The following is a 14225-nucleotide window of genomic DNA, read 5'->3' as shown; positions in this document are numbered from 1 at the left end:
ACTCCCAGATATCTAAAACACTTCACTTCCTCCAGTTTTTCTCCATTCAAACTCACCTCCCAATTGACTTGACCCTCAACCCTACTGTACCTAATAACCTTGCTCTTATTCACATTTACTCTTAACTTTCTTCTTCCACACACTTTACCAAACTCAGTCACCAGCTTATGCAGTGTCTCACATGAATCAGCCACCAGCGCTGTATCATCAGCGAACAACAACTGACTCACTTCCCAAGCTCTCTCATCCCCAACAGACTTCATACTTGCCCCTCTTTCCAAAACTCTTGCATTTACCTCCCTAACAACCCCATCCATAAACAAATTAAACAACCATGGAGACATCACACACCCCTGCCGCAAACCTACATTCACTGAGAACCAATCACTTTCCTCTCTTCCTACACGTACACATGCCTTACATCCTCGATAAAAACTTTTCACTGCTTCTAACAACTTTCCTCCCACACCATATATTCTTAATACCTTCCACAGAGCATCTCTATCAACTCTATCATATGCCTTCTCCAGATCCACAAATGCTACATACAAATCCATTTGCTTTTCTAAGTATTTCTCACATACATTCTTCAAAGCAAACACCTGATCCACACATCCTCTACCACTTCTGAAACCACACTGCTCTTCCCCAATCTGATGCTCTGTACATGCCTTCACCCTCTCAATCAATACCCTCCCATATAATTTACCAGGAATACTCAACAAACTTATACCTCTGTAATTTGAGCACTCACTCTTATCCCCTTTGCCTTTGTACAATGGCACTATGCACGCATTCCGCCAATCCTCAGGCACCTCACCATGAGTCATACATACATTAAATAACCTTACCAACCAGTCAACAATACAGTCACCCCCTTTTTTAATAAATTCCACTGCAATACCATCCAAACCTGCTGCCTTGCCGGCTTTCATCTTCCGCAAAGCTTTCACTACCTCTTCTCTGTTTACCAAATCATTTTCCCTAACCCTCTCACTTTGCACACCACCTCGACCAAAACACCCTATATCTGCCACTCTATCATCAAACACATTCAACAAACCCTCAAAATACTCACTCCATCTCCTTCTCACATCACCACTACTTGTTATCACCTCCCCATTTGCGCCCTTCACTGAAGTTCCCATTTGCTCCCTTGTCTCACGCACTTTATCTACCTCCCTCCAGAACATCCCTTTATTCTCCCCAAAATCCAACGACACTCCCTCACCCCAACTCCCATTTGCACTCTTTTTCACCTCTTGCACCTTTCTCTTGACCTCCTGTCTCTTTCTTTTATACATCTCCCACTCAATTGCATTTTTTCCCTGCAAAAATCGTCCAAATGCCTCTCTCTTCTCTTTCACTAATACTCTTACTTCTTCATCCCACCACTCACTACCCTTTCTAATCAACCCACCTCCCACTCTTCTCATGCCACAAGCATCTTTTGCGCAATCCATCACTGATTCCCTAAATACATCCCATTCCTCCCCCACTCCCCCTACTTCCATTGTTCTCACCTTTTTCCATTCTGTACTCAGTCTCTCCTGGTACTTCCTCACACAGGTCTCCTTCCCAAGCTCACTTACTCTCACCACCCTTTTCACCCCAACATTCACTCTTCTTTTCTGAAAACCCATACAAATCTTCACCTTAGCCTCCACAAGATAATGATCAGACATCCCTCCAGTTGCACCTCTCAGCACATTAACATCCAAAAGTCTCTCTTTCGCGCGCCTGTCAATTAACACGTAATCCAATAACGCTCTCTGGCCATCTCTCCTACTTACATAAGTATACTTATGTATATCTCGCTTTTTAAACCAGGTATTCCCAATCATCAGTCCTTTTTCAGCACATAAATCTACAAGCTCTTCACCATTTCCATTTACAACACTGAACACCCCATGTATACCAATTATTCCCCCAACTGCCACATTACTCACCTTTGCATTCTATATATTTGCATATATATATATATATATATATATATATATATATATATATATATATATATATATATATATATATATATATATATATATATATTTGCATATATATATATATATATATATATATATATATATATATATTTGCATATATTTTTTTTTTTTTTTTTTTTTTTTTTTTTTTTATACTTTGTCGCTGTCTCCCGCGTTTGCGAGGTAGCGCAAGGAAACAGACGAAAGAAATGGCCCAACCCCCCCCCCCATACACATGTACATACACACGTCCACACACGCAAATATACATACCTACACAGCTTTCCACGGTTTACCCCAGACGCTTCACATGCCTTGCTTCAATCCACTGACAGCACGTCAACCCCTGTATACCACATGACTCCAATTCACTCTATTTCTTGCCCTCCTTTCACCCTCCTGCATGTTCAGGCCCCGATCACACAAAATCTTTTTCACTCCATCTTTCCACCTCCAATTTGGTCTCCCTCTTCTCCTCGTTCCCTCCACCTCCGACACATATATCCTCTTGGTCAATCTCTCCTCACTCATTCTCTCCATGTGCCCAAACCATTTCAAAACACCCTCTTCTGCTCTCTCAACCACGCTCTTTTTATTTCCACACATCTCTCTTACCCTTACGTTACTTACTCGCTCAAACCACCTCACACCACACATTGTCCTCAAACATCTCATTTCCAGCACATCCATCCTCCTGCGCACATCTCTATCCATAGCCCACGCCTCGCAACCATACAGCATTGTTGGAACCACTATTCCCTCAAACATACCCATTTTTGCTTTCCGAGATAATGTTCTCGACTTCCACACATTTTTCAAGGCTCCCAAAATTTTCGCCCCCTCCCCCACCCTATGATCCACTTCCGCTTCCATGGTTCCATCCGCTGACAGATCCACTCCCAGATATCTAAAACACTTCACTTCCTCCAGTTTTTCTCCATTCAAACTCACCTCCCAATTGACTTGACCCTCACCCCTACTGTACCTAATAACCTTGCTCTTATTCACATTTACTCTCAACTTTCTTCTTCCACACACTTTACCAAACTCAGTCACCAGCTTCTGCAGTTTCTCACATGAATCAGCCACCAGCGCTGTATCATCAGCGAACAACAATTGACTCACTTCCCAAGCTCTCTCATCCCCAACAGACTTCATACTTGCCCCTCTTTCCAGGACTCTTGCATTTACCTCCTTTACAACCCCATCCATAAACAAATTAAACAACCATGGAGACATCACACACCCCTGCCGCAAACCTACATTCACTGAGAACCAATCACTTTCCTCTCTTCCTACACGTACACATGCCTTACATCCTCGATAAAAACTTTTCACTGCTTCTAACAACTTGCCTCCCACACCATATATTCTTAATACCTTCCACAGAGCATCTCTATCAACTCTATCATATGCCTTCTCCAGATCCATAAATGCTACATACAAATCCATTTGCTTTTCTAAGTATTTCTCACATACATTCTTCAAAGCAAACACCTGATCCACACATCCTCTACCACTTCTGAAACCGCACTGCTCTTCCCCAATCTGATGCTCTGTACATGCCTTCACCCTCTCAATCAATACCCTCCCATATAATTTACCAGGAATACTCAACAAACTTATACCTCTGTAATTTGAGCACTCACTCTTATCCCCTTTGCCTTTGTACAATGGCACTATGCACGCATTCCGCCAATCCTCAGGCACCTCACCATGAGTCATACATACATTAAATAACCTTACCAACCAGTCAACATATATATATATATATATATATATATATATATATATATATATATATATATATATATATTCTAGTATTCGTTGTTAATAAAAATGACAATGAAACGCTGTTTTAAACCAACAAGCGTCTGCCCATTCCAATACTGACATCACTTTTTAATTATCTACAGTGTGGTGTACAATACTGATATCAAATATTGTAGAAATAGGCTTTAGAAATCGGCGTAATTACAGTCTGTGATTGTCATTTGTTTTATGGGGAGAGTTTAACACTAATATTGCCCCATCTCATAACCCTAAATATATACCATGTCTTCACCCAATGCACATGCATCCTAACTTAACGCCACGCCCATTTTCATCTATCAGCCCTAAGGGGAGGATGAACGGCTGGGTACCAACTGCCCTTTCTTCCATCCAGGACTCTTTTGGAACGCGCAATAGAAGCAGCCAGAAGGGTAATAACGGAGTTCCCAATCTGGCTATGATGCACATAAATCAGCTGACCTGTTACTAAACAACTTAACACTGCAACATAATATGCTACTGAACTCAATCAGAGCCTACTACCCTTATACATACCATAGATTCTACTACTGCATCTTTCGATCATCAACCATGGGACTTATGTTCCAAGTCAGTATTGTACATCCACAAACACGATATATAATATACTATCTATCAACTCGTTATTACATAATGCAGGAATATTGTACTCGATAAGATCCTAATATTAACCAATAAATGTAATCAACCAATACTCGGATGCTAGTCGGTGAATAAATCAACCATGATGGTAACTCACCTAAAATACTCGTTATATAGGTCATCATTTTGGTCGAGGAGATGCAAATAATCGGCGAGGTCCTTCGGCGATTCGAAGTCATCGACGTGGATGTAGGATTTCATGGGGGCCTGTCGACCATAGTCATCCGGGTGTGCCCCCATCACGATGGGCAAGATGTTGTGGCTGTCGGGGGGTGCAACAGAGGTCAGGTCATGCCACATACAAACACACACTGCTCTCGTTTTAGTGTAATGGAAAAAGGTGGGTAACATATATCCTAATGATGGATCCTAGAATCATTTTGTGTGTGGAATATTGACAATCTACTCCCAGTTAAAGTACCAGTTTGTGTAATGACTTACTTAAATCCTTTATTAAGGTGTAATATCGCAAGTAGTCTGTAAATCAACATTAAATGTTAATCTATTTAAAGAGTGGAAAGTTAATTTCTTCAGCACATACTATTACAACATACTATTACACCTTATGTTGGATCAATTATCTAGAGATTGGAGGAAAGATTTCAGTGAAATAACTGTGTTGGTAAATATGAAAGAATGACTACAACTGAAATAACATAAAACTTTAAGTATAAATTCATAACTAGAAATACTATCAGGAAACCTTTTGTTCCATTTCCGCCACTTGTTATAAAACGCAATATCATACTTTTTTGCATGTTCTCAGCCATCATTTTACAATAAGGATTCAAAGCACGGTGAAAAAATTTATGAACTTATAAAATCCAGTTGAATTAATCACGAAAACTTGTCCGCTCGAAAATTTTTCAACATATTTTGTTTTATATATATATTTCAAGTCTGTTCCCTTGAATCATTTATTTGATGAAAAGTATATATACATACATACATACATACATATACATACATATATATATATATATATATATATATATATATATATATATATATATATATATATATATATTTTATTTATTTATTTTGCTTTGTCGCTGTCTCCCGCATTAGCGAGGTAGCGCATGGAAACAGACGAAAGAATGGCCCAACCCACCCACATACACATGTATATACATACACGTCCACACACGGAAATATACATACCTATACATCTCAATGTATATATATATATATATATATATATATATATATATATATATATATATATATATATATATATATATCCATCCATAATTCATAGTCTGCCTTTATTCATTCCCATCGCCACCTCGCCATACATGGAATAACAACCCCCTCCCCCCTCATGTGTGCGAGGTAGCGCTAGGAAAAGACATCAAAGGCTCCCTTTCCACATCCAGGCCCCACAGAACTTTCCATGGTTCACCCCAGACGCTTCACATGCCCTGGTTCAATCCATTGACAGCACATCGACCCCGGTATACCACATCGTTCCAATTTACTCTATTCCTTGCATGCCCTTAACCCTCCTGCATGTTCAGGCCCCGATCACTCAAAATCTCTTTCACTCCATCTTTCCACCTCCAATTTGGTCTCCCACTTCTCCTCGTTCCCTCCACCCCTGACACATATATCCTCTTGGTCAATCTTTCCTCACTCATTCTCTCCATGTGACCAAACCATTATATATATATATATATATATATATATATATATATATATATATATATATATATATATATATATATATATAGGAAAGGATCACAATTTTGCGCGTGATCAAGATATTCCTATGAGTCCACGGGGAAAATGAAACACGAAAAGTTCCCAAGTGCACTTTCGTGTAATAATCACATCATCAGGAGAGACACAAGAGAGGAATATAACAGTCAGTTGTTATACATCGAAGAGACGAAGCTAAGACGCCATTTGGTAAACATGTGATTGTCCAAAACAAATGGCGTCCTAGCTTCGTCTCTTCGATGTATATATATATATATATATATATATATATATATATATATATATATATATATATATATATATATATCTTCGATATATATATATATATATATATATATATATATATAAATATATATATATATATATATATATATATATATATATATATATATAAATATATAAATGTTATTTATTTTGCTTTGTCGCTGTCTCCCGCGTTTGCGAGGTAGCGCAAGGAAACAGACAAAAGAAATGGCCCAACCCACCCCCATACACATGTATATACACACACGTCCACACACGCAAATATATACACCCACACTTCTCAATGTACACATATATATATACACACACAGACACACACACACACATATACCCATGGTATAATGTTTTGATGAACTTTTAAGCTGATATTGAAATAAAAAAAAAAAATCATATGTACAGTTCAGTATTTCCTCTATTTGTCCATTTCAATAGTCTCAACATTTTGCTGGTAAAAAGCCAGTTTAGTAAAATTGGAAGCGACAACATATTGGTGGTAAATTCATTTACATTTTTTTTTGTCCTATTTATATAACAACAGATTCTGACAAAATGCACGAAAACACGCAATTTCAAAACTAAAATGGAAGCTACTGAACACCTGATAACACCGTATTTACATGATTTTTTTTAACATTTCACAAAAGCTTTATCAGTACTCTGAATATGAAAGAAACCATAATCAAATTGCAGAAATATGTTAAATTTGTTACTTTCTATTACATTTTACCGTTATCTTTAATTGATCGCCGCTTGAAAGGGTATGAAGTAATTTACATGATCTCAGTCAACCGTTCTCAAAACATTTCAAACATCAGTTTATATACTAAGAAGTGTTAATTTGTATCAGAGCAGCAAATGATGACATATTTGATAGATATGTTACGAGAGAAAAAAAAAAATAACACTAGCCACAGACGTCAGAGGTGTCGGGCAATATTGCTGAAGCAGGCAAGCAGACTTGCAAACACGCAAGACAAGCAAATTGACATGCAAAATATTCATGAGGCATGCAAGCATATAAACGTGTGCATACTATTACCTGTGTGTTTTTGTGCTTGTATATACAGTAAGTAATTGTGCTTGTAAGAAACCAGAGAGCGAACACAATGAACTCAACTACCCGAAAGTATACGAACCATCACAACGTAGAACAGTATACGGTCTGTACACCTATACCAAGGTTACTCCGGCCCAATACCATTATTCTTCACAAACGGTCAAAGCGCAAGGGCTATACAAAACTGCAGCTCTGCGGTCCGCAAGAGAGGACGTGTAGCCTCACGCAATCCTAAGAATTTTGCTGGTCGGGAGGCCGAGGCATCCGGCCGCGTTGGCAGTTCGTACCAAACACAGACGCTGGTTCTGTATCCCTTCAGCAGCAAATGCCGCAGATATAAACACACGGGAACCTTAGGACCATCCGACCAGATGCACAAATCTACAAGATGATGACTAAGGAGAGGAAAGGTCCCGTACCATACCGTCCATCGTGTAGTTGGGCCAACATACAAGAACGAGACAGCTAAGGCAGCAACAGCAAGTGCCGCCGCGAGCCGGTCACCTCCCTGTCGCTCCACACGACAATTACCCGTGATGACAACACACCTTCGATAATGACCCGTGGACGGCACCAGCAGCTACTGCTTCGGTAAATACCTACCCCAGGAGCACCTTTACCTCCATTACTTTACATGTAAATATCATCCATCTTACTTAGCTACGGTGCACATGAATGCCGGGTACAGGCTGGTGTGAACAGCCTGAGGGAAAACCCGTTAGATATGATGGAGGCCTGCGCTAGGCTACCGGCTGATACGGCAGGAAACCGCCCCACAACCTTGCACTCTGCACTCCATCACGTGTGTGTATATATTCTTGGTACCTCAAACATTTCTTAAACTTCATTTCTTCATAATAATAATGACTTTTCAGGTATATTATGCATCATTAGAAGTGATCTGATGATCTGAGGGTCATATGGCCTTCAAGGGGGCGCGTTAGGGCAATGGTAGGTGAAACGGTTGGTAAATGTATACTCAAGTTTTGTTGCAGGACGAGAATAATGGCGCGTGGCTTGCGCATGATCCTGTGGTCTACCAAACACCCCAAGCGACTATGCAAACAAAAGCAATTTCATCCTAGCCAAACTGCTCCTCCTGCAGGAGTCAAAAAACGTGTCAGACTGGCTTCGTTGGACAGAACATAGTCACGCACTAACGTCTGTTTATGTATTCTTGACATATGGTAATAAAACCTACCCTTTTCATTCAGAAGACTTTTGCTGAAGATGTCTTTATTGCCATAATTACCAAAGGAAGGTGGTAGCATTTCATCAAAATAATCTTACAGGATTTGTATTATCTCAATTTTCCCGCGCAAGCCATCTGCACTAAGCTTTTTTCCTTAAATATGTATACGGTGAATTCAATAATAAAAAATCTTCATAGCATGCCTGTTGGTAAATATGCGAAGGAATCTGATGTTTACCTGACTAGACTTAAAGCGTGGCTGCTTTGACGAACCAACCAGTCATCCACTACGTCAAGACAAACGTATTCAAAATCATGAATGAAATAGTCATCTGCAGAATTAACTACTCGAGCAAAACCGGTCAAGAATTAAATACTCAAACAAAAGCGGTCAGCCTATATCAGTCTAGCAGATCAACAACCATCCTGTCATCCTTGAAATCAACCACTATGCTGCTGGCCGGGCATCCGCCGCCGTGTGACGACTAACCAGGCGGCAGCTACCACCTCTGGCGACAATCACAACCTGCGAGCAAAGTGGCCGCCGGCGGCAGCGATCACGAGGTCAACGAACGCCGCCGCCGCCGCTGCTTCCCCACCAGCAGCAGTGACGTGCATCACATCCAAGCCGGGGAAATAAGTCAAGCGGGGAAGCAAAGGAGAAAGAAAAAAGTCCGCCAGTAACAATGAAGAGGGATGGGGCGGGTGACGGAGCCGGAGGCAAGATTAATACTGAGAGCCGTTAGGTGTGATTCCACGGAACCCGGCGTCCCAAGTCCACCGGCCGCCCACCGTATGAGAAGGGACGGGAAGATTGGCCAGATCTAAAGCTGTAACCGGACGATAACGAACACGAAAAGCGAGGACACAGGAAATATTACTGAAAATTGCAAAATGCAAACACAAAGAGATGTGGCACTATCGGGTTTAGGAAGTACGAGATGCGACGGGATGGGTCACGCAGGAGTATGCTTTTCAGCTTTAAAATAACGGAAAAAAATAAGACCAGGGAAATAGAAGCTTCGTGAGGTACACCGTGAGGCCTGTGGACATGGGCAAGCACCACAGTGACCCCCACCCACACCACTACCACTCAGTAAATAATCACATGAACCAACATCACGTTCTTCTAACCTGATGTTGTGTGTGTCTTGATGAGGTGTTGAATGTCTGCCGGGTGAGGGGGTTCTAGCCCCCCCCCCCCCCACGCAGGGTACATGACCTGGGTTACCTCACGTGACCTGGAACAACATACCCACGCTCAACCCAGCTCTCACCAGAGGTTAATGAATCGACAAATATTGTTAACATTGACAGCGCCAGTTATGTAGGAAACTTTAACTCTTCTCCAAATGTAACTCAGATGTTTCTAGACATATCAACTCCTTTATATACATAACTCAGAGAACATCCAACACACTAATTCTGCGGTAACCTAAGTACAACCTGTCACGGATATCGACACGTAAATGTAAAGGTTAACAGGTCAACTTTGCCGTTTCAGCAGTGTCAACGGTTCATAGGAGCTGGTAATCTTGACAGCCAGCGACCAGCCCAGCGTCGGCGTGGACGGCCGGTAAAGGGCGTCCGTGAGTCAGCGATAGGGGGCGGGTAGGCGGGGTTGGTGACGGCGACTGGGTTCGAACTCCTGCCGCCACACACCACTTAGCCACACGGAGACATCACGTGCTGTATTCTTCTCTGCCACAATTCTTGTCTGACATTTACGTGACATTTTATAAACCACCGTAGAGGGTTTACAATATGACATGTAAACTATGTCAACAGCATACTTACACTTTTATGACGCGAACTCGTTATAGATTATCACAATACATGCAACGACCCTAGACAAATAAGTTCTCTCGAGAAAGACGACGAATCACACAATTCCTTAATATATGTATGTATGTATGTATATATATAATTTTTCCCTCATGCATATTCGCCATATCTGGAGTTAGCGAGGTAGCGACATGTGCACAACGGTACGGCCTTTGAGGACGACGGAGCATTATACCATTGATACGCCTTAATATCTGACCCGAAATCCCTCTACTGTCTGCTGCACGACGACAGGGCTGCCCTCAGGGGATCGTGACACTTGGGTGACAAGTGCTTCACTAAACAAGAAAACTTTCACGACATTAAAGCCTCCTTGGGGAACCCTTAACTTGACGGATCCATCGACAAAGACAGCTGACAAAGACTACTTCTGTTCCCATCATGAGACACGATAAGCCATTAGGGCGATGTATCAGGCAGATAAGAGTGACCGAGGTAGAGATTAAACCACATTAACTACAATACACGTACCGGTAAACAATTCATGTTTATCTGCCTCTCTGATATTTCTGTATCAATAAATCGATATGTTCTATATTTCTGCAGAAATGGATAATGTGTATATGAAGACCAATCATACGAGTTGCTTAAAACCAGGACAGTAGAACAGCAAGAAAAGTTATACGACGTAAACAATCTCCTCCCCTATAGAAAACGGGATACCATGAATACGAGAAAACAGGTGATAACAGAAAATGGGTATTGTAAATGACAGACGTACGGTATAATGGTGAGAGCAAAATGGACAATGGTGTCTACGAACGTCACGGGGTCAACAAGTAGTGTCCAAGATGGACACCAGGAGGTTAGACTCGTACGAGGAGGTGCTGTGTGTGTGTGTGTGTGTGCTGGTCACAGTACAGGCTGGACGGAGCAATACTCTACATCGATCCAAGGGTGTCCAGGACCCGGCCACTAGTCCTGGGGTGTCCAGGACCCGGCCAGTAGTCCTGGGGTGTCCAGGACCCAGCCACTACACCTGGGGTGTCCAGGACCCACCGGTCCACACTACCAGACCGAGATTTTTCCAGGTACTGGACGGTACTTCCAGCAATAACAACCTTCCATGTAAAGCCTCAATAATATGGCACGACTCAGCCTGACAGCTTCTAGCAACTCCTATGAAGACATACAAATCATTTCCCAAGTGCTTCTATATGTCAGGGAAGGGCGGGGGTGGGGTGACGGTGTACTGGGTGATGTGAAGGAGGGGTGGGGGGGGGGGGGGGAGTCGGTACCAGGCAGAGCGGTAGGTGAGGGAACCAACTTCACCTTCCATAACAGCCAACCCCGCGCACACACACACACACACACACACACACACACACACTTCGTCGTGCCCCTCTCTGACCCACCTACCACCACCAAGCGTACGAGCCTTGAGATGGTGACAGCAAACTGAATCGGTGATAACATATGGCTACACTACACTTCTATGACGCATCGCTGGCTATAACTGCTATAATATATCCTTGGGTCTAAATTGGTATAATACATCGGTAGATATACCTTATACATACCAAACGAGACTTCTTAAGACCACCTCCTCACGCCCCACTCTACAGTAGGAGCGTTAGTGTGTGTGCCTCCGGTCGCGTCGCCAGGAGGAGGAAGAAGGCCCTCGACGCCTCGTTTTAACTTTCGCCTTTAAATCTTGTTTACCCAGAAAAGTGACGTCACACACCACCGCTACAGCACACCCACCCGTGTCCCAGGAACATATATAATCCACATATATACTTACGTATCGACAGCTTCTTTCTACCAGCAGAGGCTGGGTTACGTCTGCAGGGTTGTGAGGAGGAAAGAGGATCCTTACGATCCTTACCACAAGTACACTGGCACCACCACACGCCACACTTTAAGCGAGAGATTCAACAATCAATTGAATCAGTTTTTCTTGGTGGGTCAGGTCAAAAATGGCCCGGTACTCATGTATACAAAGGCTGCACGTCCTGTTCCAGTATCGTAGCGTCGTGCTCACTGGTCGTGCTAAAGGGTCGTACTGTTGAGTGCTCAAGGGTCGTAGCGTCGTGCTCAAGGGTAGTACCGCCGTGCTCAAGGGTCGTAGCGTCGTGCTCAAGGGTCGTAGCGTTGTGCTCAAGGGTCGTACTGTCGTGTGGTCAAGGGTCGTAGCGTCGTGCTCAAGGGTAGTACCGCCGTGCTCAAGGGTCGTAGCGTCGTGCTCAAGGGTCGTTGCGTCGTGCTCAAGGGTCGTAACGCCGTGCTCGAGAGTCGTACCGTCGTGCTCAAGGGTACGCTTGAAGACCGCCACTCGACCACTAACACCATGAGCTCGGGTGGGGCGGCCAATCACAACACTGCCTCAGTATTCAGTTACCATGAGCTATATTTACCTGCTCACTCCTACCTCCAGCCCAAACATGAAAGCAGAGAAACAACCAACTCCTGACGGAGGAGGCTGGTCGACGGTACGGCTTGACCCATACCCATCATTACTACACATCCTAATTACACACTGCATATCCTACGTCAAGTGCCACGAACACCAGTGTGCGTCATCATTTCCTAACTGTGGAATGCCACCTTGGGTGAGGGGGCTGGGGTGAGGTCGACCTTGGGTGAGGGCTGGGATGAGGTCAACCTTGTTGCGTTGGTTGGACCAGTGGGCTGGCTGAGTCCCTTTAACCTACCGTCTCTCACTTGCTTCACCACCGCTATCATTCATCACAACCACCAATACTATCATCATCACCACCACTACTACTACCACCACCACCACCACTATCACCACCACCAGCCCTCACCAATCGGCTCAGTAATGCAGCTCGCCCTACCTGGTCAGCTCAGGTTAGAGGCGTCAGCAGATGCGTGCTGACTGCCCCACCCCTGACCCTGGCACCCAGCCCCACCCTCTGACCCTGGCACCAAGCCCCGCCCCATACCCCGGTACTCAGCCCCTCCCCGTAACCTGGCACTTAGCCCTGCCCCGTACCCTAGCACCCAGCCCCGCCCCCGTACCCTGGCAACCAGCCCCGACCACGTACCCTGGCACCCAGCCCCGCACCCTGGTACACAGCCCTGCCCCGTACCCTGACACCCAGCCCCGCCCCGTAACCTGGCACCTAGCCCTGCACCGTACCCTGGCACCCAGCCCCGCCCCGTCGTACCCTGGCACCCAGCCTCGCCACGTACCCTGGCGCATACACAGCCTTTCCCAGATTCTGGCAGAAAGTGCCCCACTTTCCTTGTCTGTACAATGATCTCGCCACACACTAATATGTGCGTTGACGTTAGCCATGGGATGGCCCCATTTTAGCCTCCTGGTTTTTCTCGAAGCGGTTGAGGCAGAAGCGTGCCTGGGCCACGCCTGGCTGAGAACGAACGGCCGACGGGTCTCCCCCGTGTGGGGAAGCTTCAAGAAAAGCATTGCTCCATCTTTCCTTCAAACGACACGCGAAAACACTCATGATTTATTCCCTGATATCAACTTTTTCTCTCGACCATGAAGGAGGCAGTTAAGTTTATGGCTTTTCCTCAGGGAGAGAGAGAGAGAGGGGAAAAAAAAACACCACCACCACCACCACCCGGTCGGTGGCTGAGCGATATACTTTGATCTCTGCGAAAGTGACGATGGGTTCGATACGTCATTCTGATCAGGTTTACTGGTGGCAGCGGTGATATATATATATTACGTCCCCCCCAAACACGAGGGCGGACGCTCTGCCCCACGAACCACTATTTCTGG

At 43.9% G+C, this 14225-nt stretch overlaps 1 protein-coding gene and 1 long non-coding RNA gene across 6 annotated transcripts in view; one reads left to right on the top strand and one right to left on the bottom strand.

The window, feature by feature from the left end:
* The window catches only part of LOC139753182 (uncharacterized), a 30199-nt gene extending 23871 nt beyond the window's left edge, over window positions 1–6328 (top strand). The window contains exon 3 of the long non-coding RNA XR_011713655.1: window positions 4557–6328. This is a non-coding gene — a long non-coding RNA (uncharacterized lncRNA). The remainder of the gene's footprint in view (window positions 1–4556) is intronic.
* FucTA (glycoprotein 3-alpha-L-fucosyltransferase A) overlaps window positions 1–14225 on the bottom strand; it is a 163989-nt gene that overhangs the window by 10611 nt on the left and 139153 nt on the right. For all 5 annotated transcript variants that reach the window (XM_071669369.1, XM_071669371.1, XM_071669370.1 and 2 more), the window contains one exon: window positions 4537–4701. In XM_071669369.1, coding sequence (XP_071525470.1) covers window positions 4537–4701 — 165 coding nt within the window. The remainder of the gene's footprint in view (window positions 1–4536; window positions 4702–14225) is intronic.

Source organism: Panulirus ornatus, chromosome 14, assembly GCF_036320965.1.
Source record: "Panulirus ornatus isolate Po-2019 chromosome 14, ASM3632096v1, whole genome shotgun sequence".
NCBI classification, from domain to species: Eukaryota; Metazoa; Arthropoda; class Malacostraca; order Decapoda; family Palinuridae; genus Panulirus; species Panulirus ornatus.
The sequence above is the reverse complement of the archived record's forward strand: the minus strand, read 5'-3'. Positions and strand labels throughout refer to the sequence as shown.